Genomic DNA, 18,208 nt, shown 5'->3' with positions numbered 1-18,208 from the left:
TAATAGTATTAATAAATGTACCTTTTACCTTTTTTTTTACCTTTTTACTACATTTACCTAACACAGTGCCATTAATTTGCGATTAATCACGATAAACCGTGATGAAATATTTTAATCGATTGACTTTCCTAATAAATAGAAATAAAAAAAGGCCTCACTCAGTATCCATAATTCAGATGCTATATTCAGGTTTTGAAATTTTACTGGAAATATCAGGCTGGGTGCAGATTTTGCCATGCTGTATGGTTTATGAGAAGGATTTTCATTGGCTGTCAGTGTTTTTATCATTCATCAAATCGCTCTTAAAGTGATCCCAACAATATATATAATATCATTCACCACTGTCATTGTCATTATAGTTGTGGTGTGGACTCTGCCATCCACAAGTTAGAACTATTTTTAAAACTATATATTTATAGTTATTGTTATAATTATAGTTTGTGGTGTTGATGGGCCTCAACTGAGAAAGTGTATGCAGTCTGAAATTCTTTGATGTATCTGATACAAATGGTGGTGAGCGATTGGAGCTTTCATGCATGAACTATTCATTACCCCGCCCCTTTCCAATGAAACCCTCTTACACTGATATATAGTGCCTATGCTGAGGCACGGTGGTACGCACAATGAAGAGCTTCACCTTAATAACAGCATTCCTTCTCTGCAGCCTCAGTAAGTACCGCTGTTAAATTGATCTGCAAACCAAATACAAAACAAACCTCTCTTTAATCCATGATTTGAACTTGAAAATTAGTTAGTTTTGAATTAGATGATGAATTAGATGTTGTTTTATCAGCTGACGAGTAAATATCTTGTTGTCTCTGTGTGTTTCAGGCTGGATCTCTGTCTCAGTTTCTGAGTCTCAGACTGTGGAGGTCCAGCCTGGTGATGAAGTCACACTGCTGTGCTCCATCATCTCGACAACCCCAACTCAGACAGACTGGTTCAGAGTGGTCAACGGAACCAAAGTCAGCTGTATCGCCTCTATGTACGGGTCTGAGGGCAAAGCTTCACTCTGTGATGGATTTCAGAATACAAAATTTGAAATGAGTTCAAACATCTCTACTATCTTTCTTAAAATCACAAAAGTGGATTTATCTGACTCTGGACTGTATTTCTGTGGATTCTACATCAAGACACACACAGTCATTGCTGATGTGACAGAGTTACAAGTCCAAGGTAAGATTGTGGTCGTGTTTTATCTGTTTTAGTTTACAGTTATCACCATGTGGTGTGAAAACAGCATAAAGATAAACAGGAAACCAAAATGTGTCAAAATCTTCATCTGACTTCAAGGTAATGGTGAATCTGAAGATGAAACACATTTAACGACTAAAAGTAAGAGTTTCCTTTGTTCTCTAAAGTTTTTCAGTGGGCATATTATCACAAAGTCATTGTCTGAAGCCATCAGACTAAAGACACATTTTTTCTTGTAGAAGAGTCTGATGGAAGAATAAACCTGATGAGTGTGATCCTGGGTGCTGTGACTTTCTTGCTCACTATTATCATCATTGTTCTGGCTGTTAAAATCAGGAAACTTCAGACAGGTACAGCGAGTTTGAAACATGTAGCACACAATCTTTTCTGTGTTGACGTGAACAAATCCAAAGCAAAGCAAGATCATTATGTAATCAGACTTTTCCCTTTTATCATTTAGCTGCCAATGAAAAAACACAGCCAGAAAGACACAAGGTGAGCCAACACTGAACATTAATTATATGAACTGTAAACAGCCTGTTAATAATCTTTATTATCTCATACTTTATCTTCCACCTAAACTAAAATGAACCCCATTCATTTACACTTTCAATTTCTAATTTCAACTATGATCTTCAAATTTTTAAGTTGATGTGAAAAATGACAGCATTTTTTGTGAAAAATGTGTGATTTTTGTCAGCATACGGCACACACAAAATGTCAGCCACATGTTAGTGGTAGCCAGACTTTTCCCTTCTTCCCCACAGTGATATTATTCTTTTTTCTGTGTTGAAATGCTTCATTAGCTCAACTAGAAGATATTTCCCCATGAAAAAATTAATTGGGCATATCTGCTGTGCCTTTAGAATCATATTAGCGAATGGCATTCTGGTGTGTGTCTGAAGTACGGACAAAAAAAAGAAAAGTTATTTAATATTAACAATTGGATTCACAGAATCAGCACACAGATGACCTGAACTACGCAGCACTGAATTTTCAGCCAAAAGCAAAAAGAACCCGCCGGCCTGCAACCGAAAAAGAAAAGGAGCTGAGTGTTGTCTATGCTGCCACCAGATAAACTCAGGAGATGCCTGGAACTGCAGCTGGCTGTGGAAATTATGCTTTATTACTTTTATCTCTGTGGTGCTTTTGTGTGTGGGCAGTAAGGTCACTGACATAAAATAAAACTTTGATGATGTTTCTGCACTCAAGCTGTGGTTGTGTTTTCCTGCTCATATTTCTTCCTGTATGTCTCTCTGGGTCAAAGTGTGTCTAATCTTTTCTGCCTTTTGGCTGAGAAGAACAAGAGCATGATGTGTGATGGAGGAGGAGTCAGAAAGGACATTCATTACTGTCAAACTTGAACAAGGAAGTCAAATCAGAGTGTTTGTCAGGGGGAGGAGTGAAGGAGGTCCACATCACTTGTTTGACAGGAAGAGACAGCACAGTGTGGTCTGAGCTGCAAAGAGGTGACGATCATGAGGCCTCTAAAGACAAAGCTTGTTGGAAAGTATAAAAGGAAGCATCAAAAACAGACATATTTGTTTGGGACAAAATTAAACTAGCTGCTGCATTTATACTTTTGGAAAAGAAAATGTATATAAGACAGCACTCTGGTGGCAAAACCAGCTGTCTGTATGACTCAAAAAGTATCCACCACATGAATACCCCAACATCTTCTGTCTTTGTGAAATCACTCCAGTCATTAATTGATACCTTATTACTTCATTACTTTACTGTCATGTATCAACATCTACCTATAAAATTGAACAAAGAGGCCTGATGCAACTGTGTTATTGTTAACTGCACAGCTCTCCATTTAGAACAAATTGAGCCACAGTCTTAGGTTACACTTTCAGCGAACAGGTTCCTAATGTTAAGAGGTGTTCACAGAATCTGTTCATTTGTTCATCAAGTTCAATAATGTAAATTTAATTGTAGCAGTGATAAATCTCACAGGGAATACATACTGAGGGTCATTGAAATATGACGAACATTCCATAGCACTTTACCTAACCTTTCATCATAAGGTTGACACAACAGACCTAAGTGTGGAGGAATAGGATAAGTGATGATGATTTTTGCTCCTGACAAACGTCTCAATTTTTTTTTCAGACAATGTTTGCATGCAGTATCCAATTGTGGCACATCACGACAAGCATTGGGAAACATATTTAGCCTCTTTTTTAAACTTTTTTTTATTCATTTGGCATTTTTGTCTTTATTGGATAGTGGGTAATGAAGTGGCAGACAAGAAACAAGGGGAGAGAGAGATGTGTATGACATCGAATTGAACCAGTTATTTTGTTGTTATGTGGGATGTGTGGTAACCATTCTGTCTACTTTTAGAAACTTGCAATCCAAAATGCAATCTTCTAATTAGGTTTAGTTTTACAGTTTTTACTTAAGTTAGTTTGCATTGACACATTTAAAGTGTTCTCCTGTTCAAAAACATCAGCCACACATAGTGAATAAACAGATTGGCAATAGGTTAGATGTTCTTTGAAAGGAAGCGTATAATTTGTGTTCTGAGTTTGTGAAAGTGTGTGAGTACATTTCCCCTTCAAAACATCCACATCATACAAAACATGCAGACGCTCACTGTCCAGGTCTTTGCACTGCTTTTGAAACCACTAGGTGTTATTGGCACTCCGTCTAATGCGGTTCAACCACTGATGACATCCTTCAAATATTCATGAAGTGATGGCACCATATCTTTGGCTGATAAAGCCCCTTGGTGCAAAAAACACAATAGTTCCAAATCACATTCTGTGCCTTAACGATTATTCCCCCCACCAGCCCAGAGGGTTTTCTGGTCATCCAAGGGAGCACTATCAGTTGTGATTCTGACGTAAATATCCCAGTTTAGAATTACTCAACCCAAGTACAGAAGCACAGTGCAAAAATGTCCTCTGCAGCTGCACTGTAAAAAAATGCTCCTGGGAGTCCACTTCCCACACATTCCTCACATAAGTGAAATTGCCTGTTTCACGACATCTGTAATGTATAATGAGCACTTGTTGTGATCCAAGCTGTGGTCTGTTTTTTGATGGCATGGAAGACTTCGTCAGTCTTCCCACTAAGGGTACCATTCACCAGGGTTATGTTCTTCATTGTATTTGCCGCAGATTCATCCAGCGCCTCTCTGGCTATGTCTACGGTTGCAGGTAAGATGAGGTCTTCTGCAACGGCGTGGGACTCTGATACCATGACCATAACCTTCAAGAAATTGTGCCAAACTGAAGTTGGTCAAGGTTTCTGAAGGCACAGGTAAAGACAGAGACATACAAGAGATTGCCAAGATGATCCATCACGGAAACCACTTAGTGTTTAATTGGAAAAAGAGCCCAGCAGTACACAAAAGGCAGAAAGGCTCCATCATGCTGCTCTCTTTGTGGGCCCATCCGATGCACCAGAAGCAGAAGAGATGTCTGTTAGAAGCAGCAATGAGACCTGGGCACGATGGTAGGGGATGAGCTTAAAGTACATCCATCCATGGAGAACTAAGCTGAAGTGAGGTGATTTGCTGCCAATGATGAGAGTGGTAGTGATGGGTGATTGTGTGCGTGTGATTGGAGGAGAGTTGGAGGTTAGAATCTAGTAAAGGGCAGAGCTTTTGTGATATAGAACTGTTCTTAGAGGAAGATATTTTGGTGGACAGAGACATGTACTTCCTCTTAGAGGGGACAAGGACAAATAAGTAGCGAGAATGAGTCGGATGTAATTTTATTTTGTCATCCAGTCCAGTATTTATTATGTGCTGCTCTGCATTTTCTTTTGCTTTGCTTACTGGATAATTGTTTTGTCTGTATTATTGTGTTGTTCATGTTTTGCTGTCTGTGCTACCATACCAGACTGATACAGAGAAGCTGAGAATACCTTCCATCATGGCTGTAAAAAACTATGGGACTAAGTGAAGAATTGTATGCTGACTGAAATTCTTTGATGCATCTGTACAGATAGAGGTGAGCGATTGGAGCTTTCTAGCATTCACTATTCACTACCCCGCCCCTTTCCAATGAAACCCTCTTACACTGATAGAAAGAGTCTATGCTGAGACACGATGGTATGCACAATGAAGAGCTTCACCTTAATAACAGCATTCCTTCTCTGCAGCCTCAGTAAGTAGCAGTATTAAATTATACTGAACAAGAAATAAAAAAACAAACCTCTCTTTTATCCAGGATTCAAACTTGCAAATTAGTTAGTTTTGAATTCATTCATTTAGATGTTTTTGTTGTTTCAACAACTGAGACGTATAACTCTTGTTGTCTCTGTGTGTTTCAGGCTGGATCTCTGTCTCAGTTTCTGAGTCTCAGACTGTGGAGGTCCAGCCTGATGAAGAAGTCACACTGCAGTGCTCCAACATCTCCAAAAGTCAAACTCAGACAGAGTGGTTCAGAGTGGTCAACGGAACCAAAGCCAGCTGTATCGCCTCTATGTACGGGTCTGACAACAAAGTTATACACTGTGATGGATTTCAGAATGCAGAATTTGAAATTAGTTCAAATATCTCTACAGTCTTTCTTAAAATCACAAAAGTGGATTTATCTGACTCTGGATTGTATTTCTGTGGATTTTACATCGGCGTAAACACAGTCATTGCTGATGTGACAAAGTTACACGTTCAAGGTAAGATTGTGGTCATGTTTTATCTCTTTCAGTTGACAGTTGAAACAATTATCACAGTGTGGTGTGGAAATACCTTAAAGACTAACAGGAAACCAATATGTGTATAATATCTTCACCTTTCTTTAAGGTAATGGTGAATCTGAGGGTGAAGCACATTTAAAGACTAAAAGTAAGATTTTCCTTTCTTCTATCAAGCTTTGTCATTGTGTTAATTATCACAGAGCCAGTAATCTGAATATTAATAATGTCTAAAGCCATCAGACTAAAGAAATATAGTCTAATTCCATCATTCTTTCTTGTAGAAGAGTCTGGTGGAATAAACCTGATGAGTATGATCCTGGGTGCTGTCATTGTCTTGCTCACTATGATCATCATTATTCTGGCTGTTCAAATCAGGAAACTTCAGACAGGTACCCGCAAGTTTGAAACTTGTAGCACATACTCTTGTAAATTGTGTCAACATGAACAAATTCAAAGCTAAGCATGATCATTATGTAATCATACTTAATTTTTATCATTTAGCTACCAATGCCGAACCACAGCCAGAAAGAAACAAGGTGAGTCAACACTGAACATTCATTATGTGAACTGTAACCAGTCTGCTAATCTTTATTATCTCATAATATCTCTTCCACCTAAACTTAAATGTACTGTACCCCATTCATTTCGATTTTCAATTTCTGATTTCAACTATGATCTTCAAACTTTAAACTGGCAGTTTAGGTTCATTGATCTTATAAGTGACATTATTTTTTGTGCAAAATGTTTTATTTTTGTGAGCATGTGGCGTACTCAACATGTTAGCCAAATATTGGTGGTAGCCACACTTTACCCTTCTTCCCCACAGTGATTTGTCTTTTTCGCCTCTGAAACAACATTGAAATGCTTTATTAGCTCAACTAGAAGATATTTCACCAGAAAAGACTAAAATGGGCCTTTCTGCTTTGCCTTCATAACCCTATAACTGTAAAACAAAATAGTTATTTAATTTCAACAATTTGATTTACAGAATATGGGCTCAGATGACCTGAACTATGCAGCACTGAATTTCCAGCCAAAAGCAAAAAGAACCCGTCGGCCTGCAACCGAAAGAGAAAAGGAACTAAGTGTTGTGTATGCTGCCACCAGATAGACTCAGGAGATGCCTGGAACTGCAGCTCGCTGTAGAAATTGTGTTTTATTACTTTAATCTCTGCTATGCTTTTCTGTGTGGGCAGGAGGGTGGCTGGCAAAAAATTAAACTGTGACAATGTTTCCATACTCAAGCTGTGGTTGTGTTTTCCTGCTCATATTTCTTCCTGTATTGCTCTCTGGGTCAAAGTCTATCTATTTTTTTCTGCCATTTGGCTGAGAAGAACAAGAGCATGATGTGTGATGGAGGAGGAGTCAGAAAGGACATTCATTACTGTCAAACTTGAACAGGGAAGTCAAATCAGGGGTTTGTCAGGGGGGCGGAAGCGCTGGAGGCTGAGCAAGATGGCAGCCAGAGCACTTGCTTCGCTGTGAACTCCTCCAAGTTTTGGGCACCATTTGCTTCATAAACTAAGGTGAACTTAACGGAACATCACGTTAAAAAACTGGTATGTGATGAAAAAGACGGTTTAAGAGCTTAAGTCTAACTTGTTAACGTTTTCGGGAAGATACACGGACTTTTTCTCCTTCTCCCTCTATTTTGAGCTAACGTAAACGGGCTAATTAGCCAAACGCTGAGACAACAATATGACAAAACGAGTGAATGAAAAAAAGGGGAACATTTTGATGGACTGTAATGATGACTCTCCGCTCAGCTTTTGCTCTCCTTTATCTGATACTCCTTTTTCAAGCCCTAACTCCAAGAAAACTTGCTCAAGAGATAATGATGATGAGGTGTCTAATGCAGACATACTAAAAGCTATCCAACACTTAACGAGCAGGTTCGTGTCTCTCGAACAAAAGATAAGCCAAAACACAGAAGAGATTGCGGCTATCAAAGAAAACATCGGCGGTATCGAACACATGGTTCAGACAAACAACGACAAGATGCAGGTGATGAGTCGTCGGCTCAGTGAACATGATGAAAAAATTGAAGACGCAGAGCGTTACAGCCGACGCTGGAATCTGAAACTTTTCAACCTACCGGAATCCACCAATGAATCTACGGAAGAGCTAAGAAGACAGATCTTTCAAATCTTTGCACAAATGGCTCCAGATGATAAAAACAAGCTTGGCTTTCTCGTCGACACGATTCACCGAGTTGGACGTCCCAGAGATGACAGGAGCCCTCGTCCTGTGATAATCCAATTCACCATGCGCAACTTCAGGCAAAAAATATGGAAAACTTCGATGACCGCCACCGTGATGAGGGAGAAAAGGCTTCGACTTGCAGAAGATCTGACATACGGGGAAAGACAATCCCGAAATAAACTTTGGCCACTGGTTGAAAAAGCCCGCAAGGATGGAAAAAAGACTGCATGGCGCGGTCCAGATGTGATCATCGAAGGAAAGAGAATCACCGCTGCTTCAATGAAAGATGTCATTTGAGACACCCATAGGTTTGTCCCTATATCTTCCAGCTTTAGAGCTGATTGTTTCTCCATAATGGGGGGAAAAAAAAAAAAAGCTAACAGAAAAGATTGTTCATAAACCACTTGTTAGACTTTTAGACTACTTTGTTACTTAATACATTCCAGTTATGGTTACTTAAATTGATTATTACGGTGCCTAAACTTAAAAAAAAAAAAAAAAAAAAAAACTCGTTCGCACTTTCGAGGCATTTGCACAAACAAGCCTATCTTTAAGGCTTATATTTTCTTATTTGTTTCTGTTCTCCAGACATTGTGCTCTTATATTTTATTTATTTATTTTTCTCATTGAAAATGAATGATTTCAAGTTTAACTCATTGAAGATGGTCTCGCTTAATGTTAGGGGATTAAGAAATAATATAAAAAGAAAAGCAATGTTCCTCTTTCTTCGAAAAACAAATGCAAATATTATCCTCTTACAAGAAACACACTCCTGCGATTCAGACATCAAGTTTTGGAAAAGTCAATGGGGAGATCAAGCTTACTTTTGTCATGCTACACATAATTCTGCAGGTGTTGCATTGCTTTTTAATAAATTTACAGGTGATATTTTAGAATCCCACAAATCTGATAGTGGTAGATGGTGTATTATGTTATGCAAACTGGATAATATTTTTTTGATCATATGTAATGTATATGGCCACAATGGAACAACACAAGCCCAAACTTTGTTTACAGAAGTCTTGTCCAAAATAAGAGATTTGCAAAGTAAAAATAAAGAGGCACTCCTGATTATAGGAGGAGACTTTAATGATGCTCCTAATGATATGATAGACAGAATTCCAGGAAGAGTTTCTCAAAATTCACAGTTCAAAGCCACACAATTTATGAGCCAAGAATTATCAATGATAGATGCATGGCGTTTTTTTAGTCCAGATTGTAAAGAGTTTACTTGGTCTAATACAAGAGGAACATTACAATCCAGGATTGATTTATGGTTAACCTCCTCTTCAAGTTTACAATATATTTCTGACATTAATCATTCATACGCTCCTTTATCTGACCATAAACTTATTTCAATACATCTTTCCGGTTCTAAAGAAAATGACAAAAAATTAAGGGGATATTGGAAGCTAAACAGTAACCTGCTTAAAAACAAAACTTTTCAAAACTCTGTTAAATTAATAGCTTTAGATATCTTTCCTAAAAATGATATGAACAATATCCAAAAATGGGAATATTTTAAATTTAAAATTAGAGAAATGGCCATCCTTTGCAGCAAAAACATCAAAAAAGATAAAGACAAAAAAGAAATGGAAATTATGGATGAATTAAAAACTTTTCTAAATAAGGAAAATCTAACAGAAGAGGAACATATTAGATTATTGCAACTCCAAAATGAAATCGATATTTTATATACTGAAGCTGCTAAAGGTGCATTCATTCGCTCTAGGGCAAAATGGTTAGAACATGGTGAAAGGAACTCAAGTTATTTTTTTGCTCTTGAAAAGCGTAATCGAAAAAGATGTAACATTTCGGCGTTGAGAATAAACAATAATCTAAATACTAATCCCAAAGATATAGCAGAACATATTTGTGCTTTCTATGAAAAACTGTACAAGTCTAAATTTGATTCTGAACATTGTGGAAAATTCTTAGACGGTATTAAGGACTCTGTCCCTTTGATATCAGAAGACTTTAAACAACTTTGTGAAAATCCTATCTCGAATTTGGAACTCATAGAAGCTTTAAAACACATGAAAACCGGAAAATCTCCGGGGATCGACGGTTTATCTGCTGAATTTTATAAATCCTTTTGGGATATTATTGAAACTCCGCTTTTAAATATGTATAAAGATTGTATTACAAACAATGAAATGACATCAACTATGAAACAAGGTTTAATTAGCCTAATCCCAAAACCTAATAAAGACCCTTTATGTATAGATAATTGGCGACCCATCACACTTCTGAATGTGGATTATAAATTATTTGCATTTGTCTATTCCAGACGCTTAAAATCTAATCTTGGAAACATAATAAATGAATGCCAAACAGGTTTTATGTCTAAGCGACACATTAGTAATAACATTAGATTAATCTTAGATTTACTTGACTACTCAGAACATGTGGAATCACAAGCAGTTCTTGTCTTTCTTGATTTCTACAAAGCGTTTGACACTCTGGAACACCCCTTTATTTTAAATACATTAGAATTAATGGGATTTGGAGAAAACTTTGTTTCAGTAGTTAAAATGTTGTACAAAGACATCAACAGTAATTTATTGATCTACCCTAACACCTCCAAACGATTTCCGATCAACCGTTCTGTCCGTCAAGGATGTCCAATTTCCCCCTTTTTATTTCTAATTGCAGTAGAACTCCTCTCCCTAAAAATTTTAAATAACAACAGTATAAAAGGCTTAACCATATTTCAAAAGGAACTTAAAATTACGCAACTAGCTGATGATACAGCTCTACTTTTAAGGGACAAACATCAAGTGGAGCCAGCTTTACAATTAGTTTATGATTTCTCTAAAGCTTCGGGTTTACATCTCAATATTAACAAATGCGAAATCTTGTGTCTCTATGATACAGACTGTGCAAACATATGTAACATTCAAGTTAAAAAAACTGTAAAATACTTAGGCATAGATATTACTAAAGATATGTCCTCTAGACAACAACTTAATTTTCTCCCCAGAATTAAAAAAACACAAAATATATTGAATATGTGGCTTCAACGTGACCTATCTATATTTGGTAGAATTCTCTTATCCAAAGCGGAAGGTATTTCAAGATTGGTATATCCTGCTCTGTCTTTATTTGTCGAAGATTCATCATCCAAAGAAATTAATAAAATACTTAGTAATTTTGCCTGGAAAAATAAAAAACACCATCTAAAAAATGAAATTCTCTCGGCATCCAGGAAACAAGGAGGTTTTGAATTACTAAATTTTTATGATTTAAATAACACTTTCAAAATAAAATGGATTAAGGAATGTCTCAAAACCCCAAACTCAATCTGGTTTTTTATTCCGAATAATATTTTTAAGAAATTAGGTGGTCTACATTTTTTACTCACCTGCAACTTCAGTGTCACAAAATTACCTTTAAAATTATCAAAATTCTACCAACAGGCACTCTTAGCGTGGAAATTGTGCTATTCCCACAACTTTTCTCCTCATAAAGCTATAATATGGAATAATGAAGATGTTACTGTCAGGAAAAAGTCCATATTTAAACAGAAATGGATTGATAAGAACATTATTTTTATATGTGACCTTTTCGACTGTCATGGGATAATGCTTAGTTATGAACGTTTTCTTCGTCTTAAAGCCTTTCCTGTTACAAGTAAAGAATTTAATTACGTAACTAAAGCAATCCCTAATGGTCTGTCTCTCCTTATGAGATGCCATTATCAGTATCAAGAAACACTGAGAATAAAACCTCTTCTGATGTTGAATGGACTTGATGTAATGGATTCTAAATGTAACAACAAACATATACGTAATATTTTTTATGAAAAGAGGAAAATTACTCCACGAGGGAAAGCTTTTTGGGATAACATCTTTATGGACACTGACTGGAAGAAGGCCTGGACCTTGCCTTATAAGTTCTGTATTTCCAATAAAATAAAAGAGGTTCACATCAAAATTTTACACACTATATATCCAACAAATTTATATTTCTCTAAATTTTTAGATATTGAAAATAAATGCAGTTTTTGCAATACGGAACCAGAATCCTTAACTCATTTATTCTACCACTGTGCTCAATCTATCAACTTTTGGACTCAACTTGAACAATATATAGTGTGTAAAATCAAGATAAACATTGTAATTGACTGCAAAAGTGTGATTATGTTTTTTGTTCATAAAGAAAAGGACATCACCTTTTTGATGAACTTATTCATTTTGTATGGCAAATTCCACATACATAAATGCAAATACTCCAAAACCTCACCCAACTTTAGAAGTTTCTTGCACGAGTTCAAAGAGTACATGAAATCCCTTACACTAATTGACACTAAACAAAGTATTACATCCATAGATATTTACGAAAGATTTTTCAAGGAAGAATAAAGCTTACACCCCCCCCACCCTTTTTATTTTTTATTTTTTTTCTCCCCCCCCCCCCCCTTCTTCTGTTATTTTATAGTTTCCTTTCCTTGATTTTGTATTTTCTTACAATATTTAAATAACTTTATTTTTTTGTAATTCATTTATTTTTGATACATATTGGAGCACCTGTCTGATATTTCATGTGTTATTATCATAGAGGTTATTATCTGTACAACTGTTTTGTGTACATCAGTTGTTATGCACAATGTTTAAATAAAGATCATTGAAAAAAAAAAAAAAAAAAAAAAAAAAAAAAAAAAAAAAAAAAAAAAAAAAAAAAAAAAAAAAAAAAAAAAAAAAAAAAGGGGTTTGTCAGGGGGAGGAGTGAAGGAGGTCCACATAACTTGTTTGACAGGAAGAGACAGCACAGTGTGGTCTGAGCTTCAAAGAGGTGAAGCTCATGAGGCCTCTAAAGTCAACACTTGTAAAGTATAAAATGAACCTTTCAAAACTGACCTGTTTGTTTGGGACAAAATTAAACTAGCTGCTATATTAAGACTTTTTGGAGGCAAAAAAAGAGATAATACAGTAAAGCAGAACTCTGTGGTGGCAAAAGCTGCTGTCTAAATCAGTCAAAAAGTCTCCACCACAGGAACTTTTCAGTTATGACCACAAACACGTCGAGTGCCTTGCTATTCTTGCACATCACCATCTGCCTTTATAATTGAACAAAGAGGTCTGATGTACCTACGTCATTTGTAAACTCTCCATTTTGAACATACTCAGCCAAGTCTCAGGTTACACTGTCAACAAATAGTGTTTTAATGTTAGCAGGTGTTCACTGAATTTGTTCATTAATACATTATGTTTCAAGAATCTACATTGAACTGTATGAAGTATGAAACAAAAATACAGACTTATCCTGAATTACAGGTATACATGCTTTTTAAACAAGTTAAACTGCTGATGCTCATCAAGTTTCAAGAATCTAAATTTAAGTGTAGCAGTGATAAACCTTTCAGGTAATATATTCTGAACATCACTGTTCTATAAAGAATATCCAGTTGCACTTTACTGAACACTTCATCACGAGGCTGACATAATGGACCTAAGTATGGGTGAACTAATATGATAACTGGGCATGATTATTGCTCATGACAAAAGTCTCAAAGTTTTCTTCAGATAATGTTTGCCTGCAGTATCCACTTGTTGTGCCTCATGACAACCACTGGGAAACATTTATACTGTATTTTTTATCTTCACCCGATAGTGGGCAATGAAGAGGTAGATAGGAAACAAGGGGAGATGGAGATGTGTATGACATGGAATTCAACCAAGGATATTGTGGTTATATGGGATGTGCAGTAACCATTCCATCCATTTTAGGACGCATGCAATCCACAATGTTATCCTTTTTGTTTTTCAGCAGTCAAGCAGCGTCAAGCAGAAGAGATGCTCATTAGAAGCAGCAACGAGACCCGGGCACGATGGTCAGAGACAAGCTTGGAACATGTCCATCCGTGGAGAAGTAAGCTGAAGTGAGGTGATTTACTGCCAAGGATGAGAGTGGCAGTGATGGGTGATTATGTGCGTGTGATTGGAGGATAGTTGGAGGTTAAAGTCCAGTACAGGGCAGAGCTTGTGTGAGATAAAACTCTTCTTAGAGGAAGATATTTTGGTGGACACTGACCTGTTTTCCCTCTTGGAGGGGACATGGGTAAATATGTAGTGAGAAGGAGCCTGATTTGATTTGATTTTATCATCCAGTCCAGTATTTATTATGTGCTGCTGTGTAGTTCCTTTTGTTTTGCTTAATGGATAATTGTTTGGTCTGTATTATTGTGTTGCCCATATTTTGCTGTCCATGCTGCCATACCAGACTGATACAGAGAAGGTATGTATACAGTGGTATGAAAAAGTTTGGGCACCCCTGATCATTCTCAATATTTTCCTTTATAAATCATTGGTTGTTCGGATCAGCAATTTCAGTTAAATATATCATATAGCAGACAAACACAGTGATATTTGAGAAGTGAAATGAAGTTTATTGGATTTACAGAAAGTGTGCAATAATTACTTAAACACAAGTAGGCAGGTGCATAAATTTGGGCACCCTTGTTGTTTTATTGATTTGAATACCTTTAGCACTAATAATTGGAACACAACATTTGTTTGGTAAGCTCATTGACCCTTGACCTACATACACAGGTGAAGCCAATCAAGAGAAAGGGTATTTAAGGTGGCCAGTTGCAAGTTGTTCTCCTCTTTGCATCTTCTCTGAAGAGTGGCAACATGGGAGCCTCAAAACAACTGTCAAATGACCTGAAAACAAAGATTGTTCAACATCATGGTTTAGAGGAAGGATACAAAAAGCTAGCTCAGAGATTTAAGCTGTCAGTTTCCACTGTGAGGAACATCGTGAGGAAATGGAAGACCACAGGCACAGTTCTAGTTAAGGCCCGAAGTGGCGGGCCAAGACAGATCTCAGATAAGCAGAGGCGAAGGATGGTGAGAACAGTCAAGATCAACCCACAGACCAGCTCCAAAGACCTACAACATGATCTTGCTGCAGATGGTGTCACTGTGCATCGTTCAACTATTCAGCGCACTTTGCACAAGGAGATGCTGTATGGGAGAGTAATGCGGCAGAAGCCTTTTCTGCGCACATGCCACAAACAGAGTCGCTTGAGGTATGCTAAAGCACATTTGGACAAGCCAGCTTCATTTTGGAATAAGGTACTGTGGACTGATGAAACTAAAATGGAGTTATTTGGACATAATAAGGGGCGGTATGCATGGCGGAAGAAGAACACAGCATTCCAAGACAAACACTTGCTACCCACAGTAAAATTTGGTGGTGGTTCCATCATGCTGTGGGGCTGTGTGGCCAGTGCAGGTACTGGCAATCTTGTTAAAGTTAAAGGTCGCATGGATTCCAGTCAGTATCAGCAGATTCTTGCGAACAATGTTCAAGAATCAGTGACAAAGTTGAAGTTGCGCCGGGGCTGGATACTTCAACAAGACAACGACCCTAAACACTGCTCAAAATCTACTAAGGCATTCATGCAGAGGAACAAGTACAACGTTCTGGAATGGCCATCTCAGTCCCCAGACAAAATCTGTGGTGTGATTTAAAGCGGGCTGTCCATGCTCGGAAACCATCAAACCTGACTGAACTGGAGATGTTTTGTAAAGAAGAATGGTCAAAAATACCTTCAACCAGAATCCAGACCCTCATTGGAAGCTATAGGAAGCGTTTAGAGGCTGTTATTTCTGCAAAAAGAGGATCTACTAAATATTGATGTAATTTTTCTGTTGGGGTGCCCAAATTTATGCACCTGCCTACTTTTGTTCAAGTAATTATTGCACACTTTCTGTAAATCCTATAAACTTCACTTTACTTCTCAAATATCACTGTGTTTGTCTGCTATATGATATATTTAACTGAAATTGCTGATCCGAAAAACCAATGATTTATAAAGGAAAATATTGAAAATGATCAGGGGTGCCCAAACTTTTTCATATGACTGTATGTTCCATGATGGCTTTACAAAACTATGGGAGTAACTGAGGAAATGTTTGCTGACTGAAATTCTTTGATGTATCTTATACAGATAGAGGTGAACGATTGGAGCTTTCTAGCATGAACTATTCATTAACCCGCCCCTTTCCAATGAAACCCTCTTACACTGATAGAAAGTGTCTATGCTGAGACACGGTGGTCCGCACAATGAAGAGCTTCACCTTAATAACAGCATTCCTTCTCTGCAGCCTCAGTAAGTACATCCAGGATTTAAACTCACAAATTAGTTAGTTTTGAATGTATTTATATGTTGTTGTTTTATCAGCTGAGGAGTAAATATCTTGTTGTCTCTGTATGTTTCAGGCTGGATCTCTGTCTCAGTTTATGAGTTGCAGACTGTGGAGGTCCAGCCTGGTGGAGAAGTCACACTGCTGTGCTCCAACATCTCCAAAAGTCCAACGCAGGCAGAGTGGTTCAGAGTGGTCAACAGAACCAAAGTCAGCTGTATCGCCTCTATGGACGGGGCTGACGATGAAGCTTTATTCTGTGATGGATTTCAGAGTGTAAAATTTGACATGAGTTCAAACAACTCTACAGTTTTTCTTAAAATCACACAAGTGGATTTATCTGACTCTGGACTGTATTTCTGTGGATTTTACAACGGCACAAACACCGTCATTGCTGATGTGACAGAGTTACACGTTCAAGGTAAGATTGTGGTCATGTTTGATCTCTTTCAGTTTACAGTGGAATCAGTTATCACAGTGTGACATTAAAACAGCTCAAATCAAATAGGAAACCAATACATGTCAAAAATATTCAGCTTTTTTTTAAGTTAATGGTGAATCTGATGATGAAACACATTTAAAGACTAAAAGTAAGATCTGTCTTTCTTCTATCTAACATGGTTATTGTGTATATTAGTACAGAACCAGTAATCTCAATGTTAACAATTTGTAAAGCCACTAGACTAATGACACAGAGTCATTTTTTTTTCTTATAGAAGAGTCTGATGGAATAAACCGAATGAGCGTGATCCTGGGTGCTGTGACTCTCTTGCTCATTATGATTGCCATCATTGTTCTGGCTGTTAAAATCAGGAAACTTCAGACAGGTACAGCTAGTTTTTAAAATTGTATCACATACTCTTCTAAATTGTGTCGAAATGAACAAATTCAAAGCTAAGTGTGATCATTATGTAATCACACTTAATTTTTATCATTTAGCTGCCAATGCCGAACCACCGCCAGAAAGAAACAAGGTGAGTCAACACTGAACATTCATTATGTGAACTTTAACCAGTCTGCTAATCTTTATTATCTCAAATATCTCTTCCACCTAAATTCAAATGAACCCCATTCATTTAGATTTTCAATTTCTAATTTCAAATATGATCTTCAAACTTAAAAACTGGCAGTTAAGTTAATTGATCTCACGAGTTTAATTTATTGCTTGTGCTAACTTTTGTGAGCATGTGACATACTAAACATGTCTGCCAAATATTGGTCGTAGCCACACTTTACCCTTCTTCACCACATTGATTTGTCTTTTTCGCCTCTGAAACAACATTGAAATGCTTCATTAGCTCAACTAGAAGATATTTCACCAGAAAAGACTAAAATGGGCCTTTCTGCTTTGCCTTCATAAGCAAGTGTCAATTACTTGTCTGAAGTAAAAGTAACAAACTGTAAAACAAAATAGTTATTTAATTTTAACAATTTGATTTACAGAATCTGGACTCAGATGACCTGAACTACGCAGCGCTGAATTTCCAGCCAAAAGCAAAAAGAACCCGCCGGCCTGCAACCGAAAGTGAAACGGAACTAAGTGTTGTGTATGCTGCCACCAGATAGACTCAGGATTTGCCTGGAACTGCAGCTCGCAGTGGAAATTGTGTTTAATTACTTTTATCTCTGCTATGCTTTTCTGTGTGGGCAGGGGGGTGACTGGCAAAAATTAAACTGTGATAATATTTCTGTACTCAAGCTGTGGTTGTTTTTTCCTGCCCATATTTCTTCCTGTATAATATTAGTCATAATTTGACCCAGAGACATATTATGTCTCTGGGTCAAATTATGTCTAATTTTTTTTGCCTTTTGGCTGAGAAGAACAAGAGCATGATGTGTAATGGAAGAGGAGTCAGAAAGGACATTCATTGCTGTCAAACTTGAACAAAGAAGTCAAATCAGGGGTTTGTCAGGGGGAGGAGTGAGGGAGGTCCACATCACTTGTTTGACAGGAAGAGACAGCACAGTGTGGTCTGAGCTTCAAAGAGGTGAAGATCATGAGGCCT

The 18,208-nt window shown here is 37.2% G+C and overlaps 3 protein-coding genes across 3 annotated transcripts; all 3 read left to right on the top strand.

The window, feature by feature from the left end:
• Positions 1 to 623: 623 nt before the first annotated feature.
• On the top strand, positions 624 to 2,272 carry LOC128383406 (uncharacterized). The gene is made up of 6 exons (XM_053343034.1): positions 624 to 669; positions 832 to 1,176; positions 1,294 to 1,341; positions 1,437 to 1,544; positions 1,655 to 1,689; positions 2,150 to 2,272. The coding sequence occupies exons 1-6, from the start codon at positions 624 to 626 to the stop codon at positions 2,270 to 2,272; spliced, it is 705 nt and encodes a 234-aa protein (XP_053199009.1).
• Positions 2,273 to 5,269: 2,997 nt separating this feature from the next.
• On the top strand, positions 5,270 to 7,033 carry LOC128383349 (uncharacterized). Its single transcript, XM_053342980.1, has 6 exons — positions 5,270 to 5,315; positions 5,482 to 5,826; positions 5,954 to 5,995; positions 6,129 to 6,236; positions 6,349 to 6,383; positions 6,836 to 7,033. The coding sequence occupies exons 1-6, from the start codon at positions 5,270 to 5,272 to the stop codon at positions 6,956 to 6,958; spliced, it is 699 nt and encodes a 232-aa protein (XP_053198955.1). The 3' UTR covers positions 6,959 to 7,033.
• A 9,089-nt stretch (positions 7,034 to 16,122) lies between these two features.
• Positions 16,123 to 17,768, top strand: LOC128383405 (uncharacterized). The gene is made up of 5 exons (XM_053343033.1): positions 16,123 to 16,168; positions 16,279 to 16,623; positions 16,919 to 17,029; positions 17,142 to 17,176; positions 17,646 to 17,768. Exons 1-5 carry the CDS (start codon positions 16,123 to 16,125, stop codon positions 17,766 to 17,768), a joined length of 660 nt encoding a protein of 219 aa, XP_053199008.1.
• Positions 17,769 to 18,208: the final 440 nt, after the last annotated feature.

Source organism: Scomber japonicus, chromosome 22 (assembly GCF_027409825.1).
Source record: "Scomber japonicus isolate fScoJap1 chromosome 22, fScoJap1.pri, whole genome shotgun sequence".
NCBI classification, from domain to species: domain Eukaryota; kingdom Metazoa; phylum Chordata; class Actinopteri; order Scombriformes; family Scombridae; genus Scomber; species Scomber japonicus.
The sequence above is the reverse complement of the archived record's forward strand: the minus strand, read 5'-3'. Positions and strand labels throughout refer to the sequence as shown.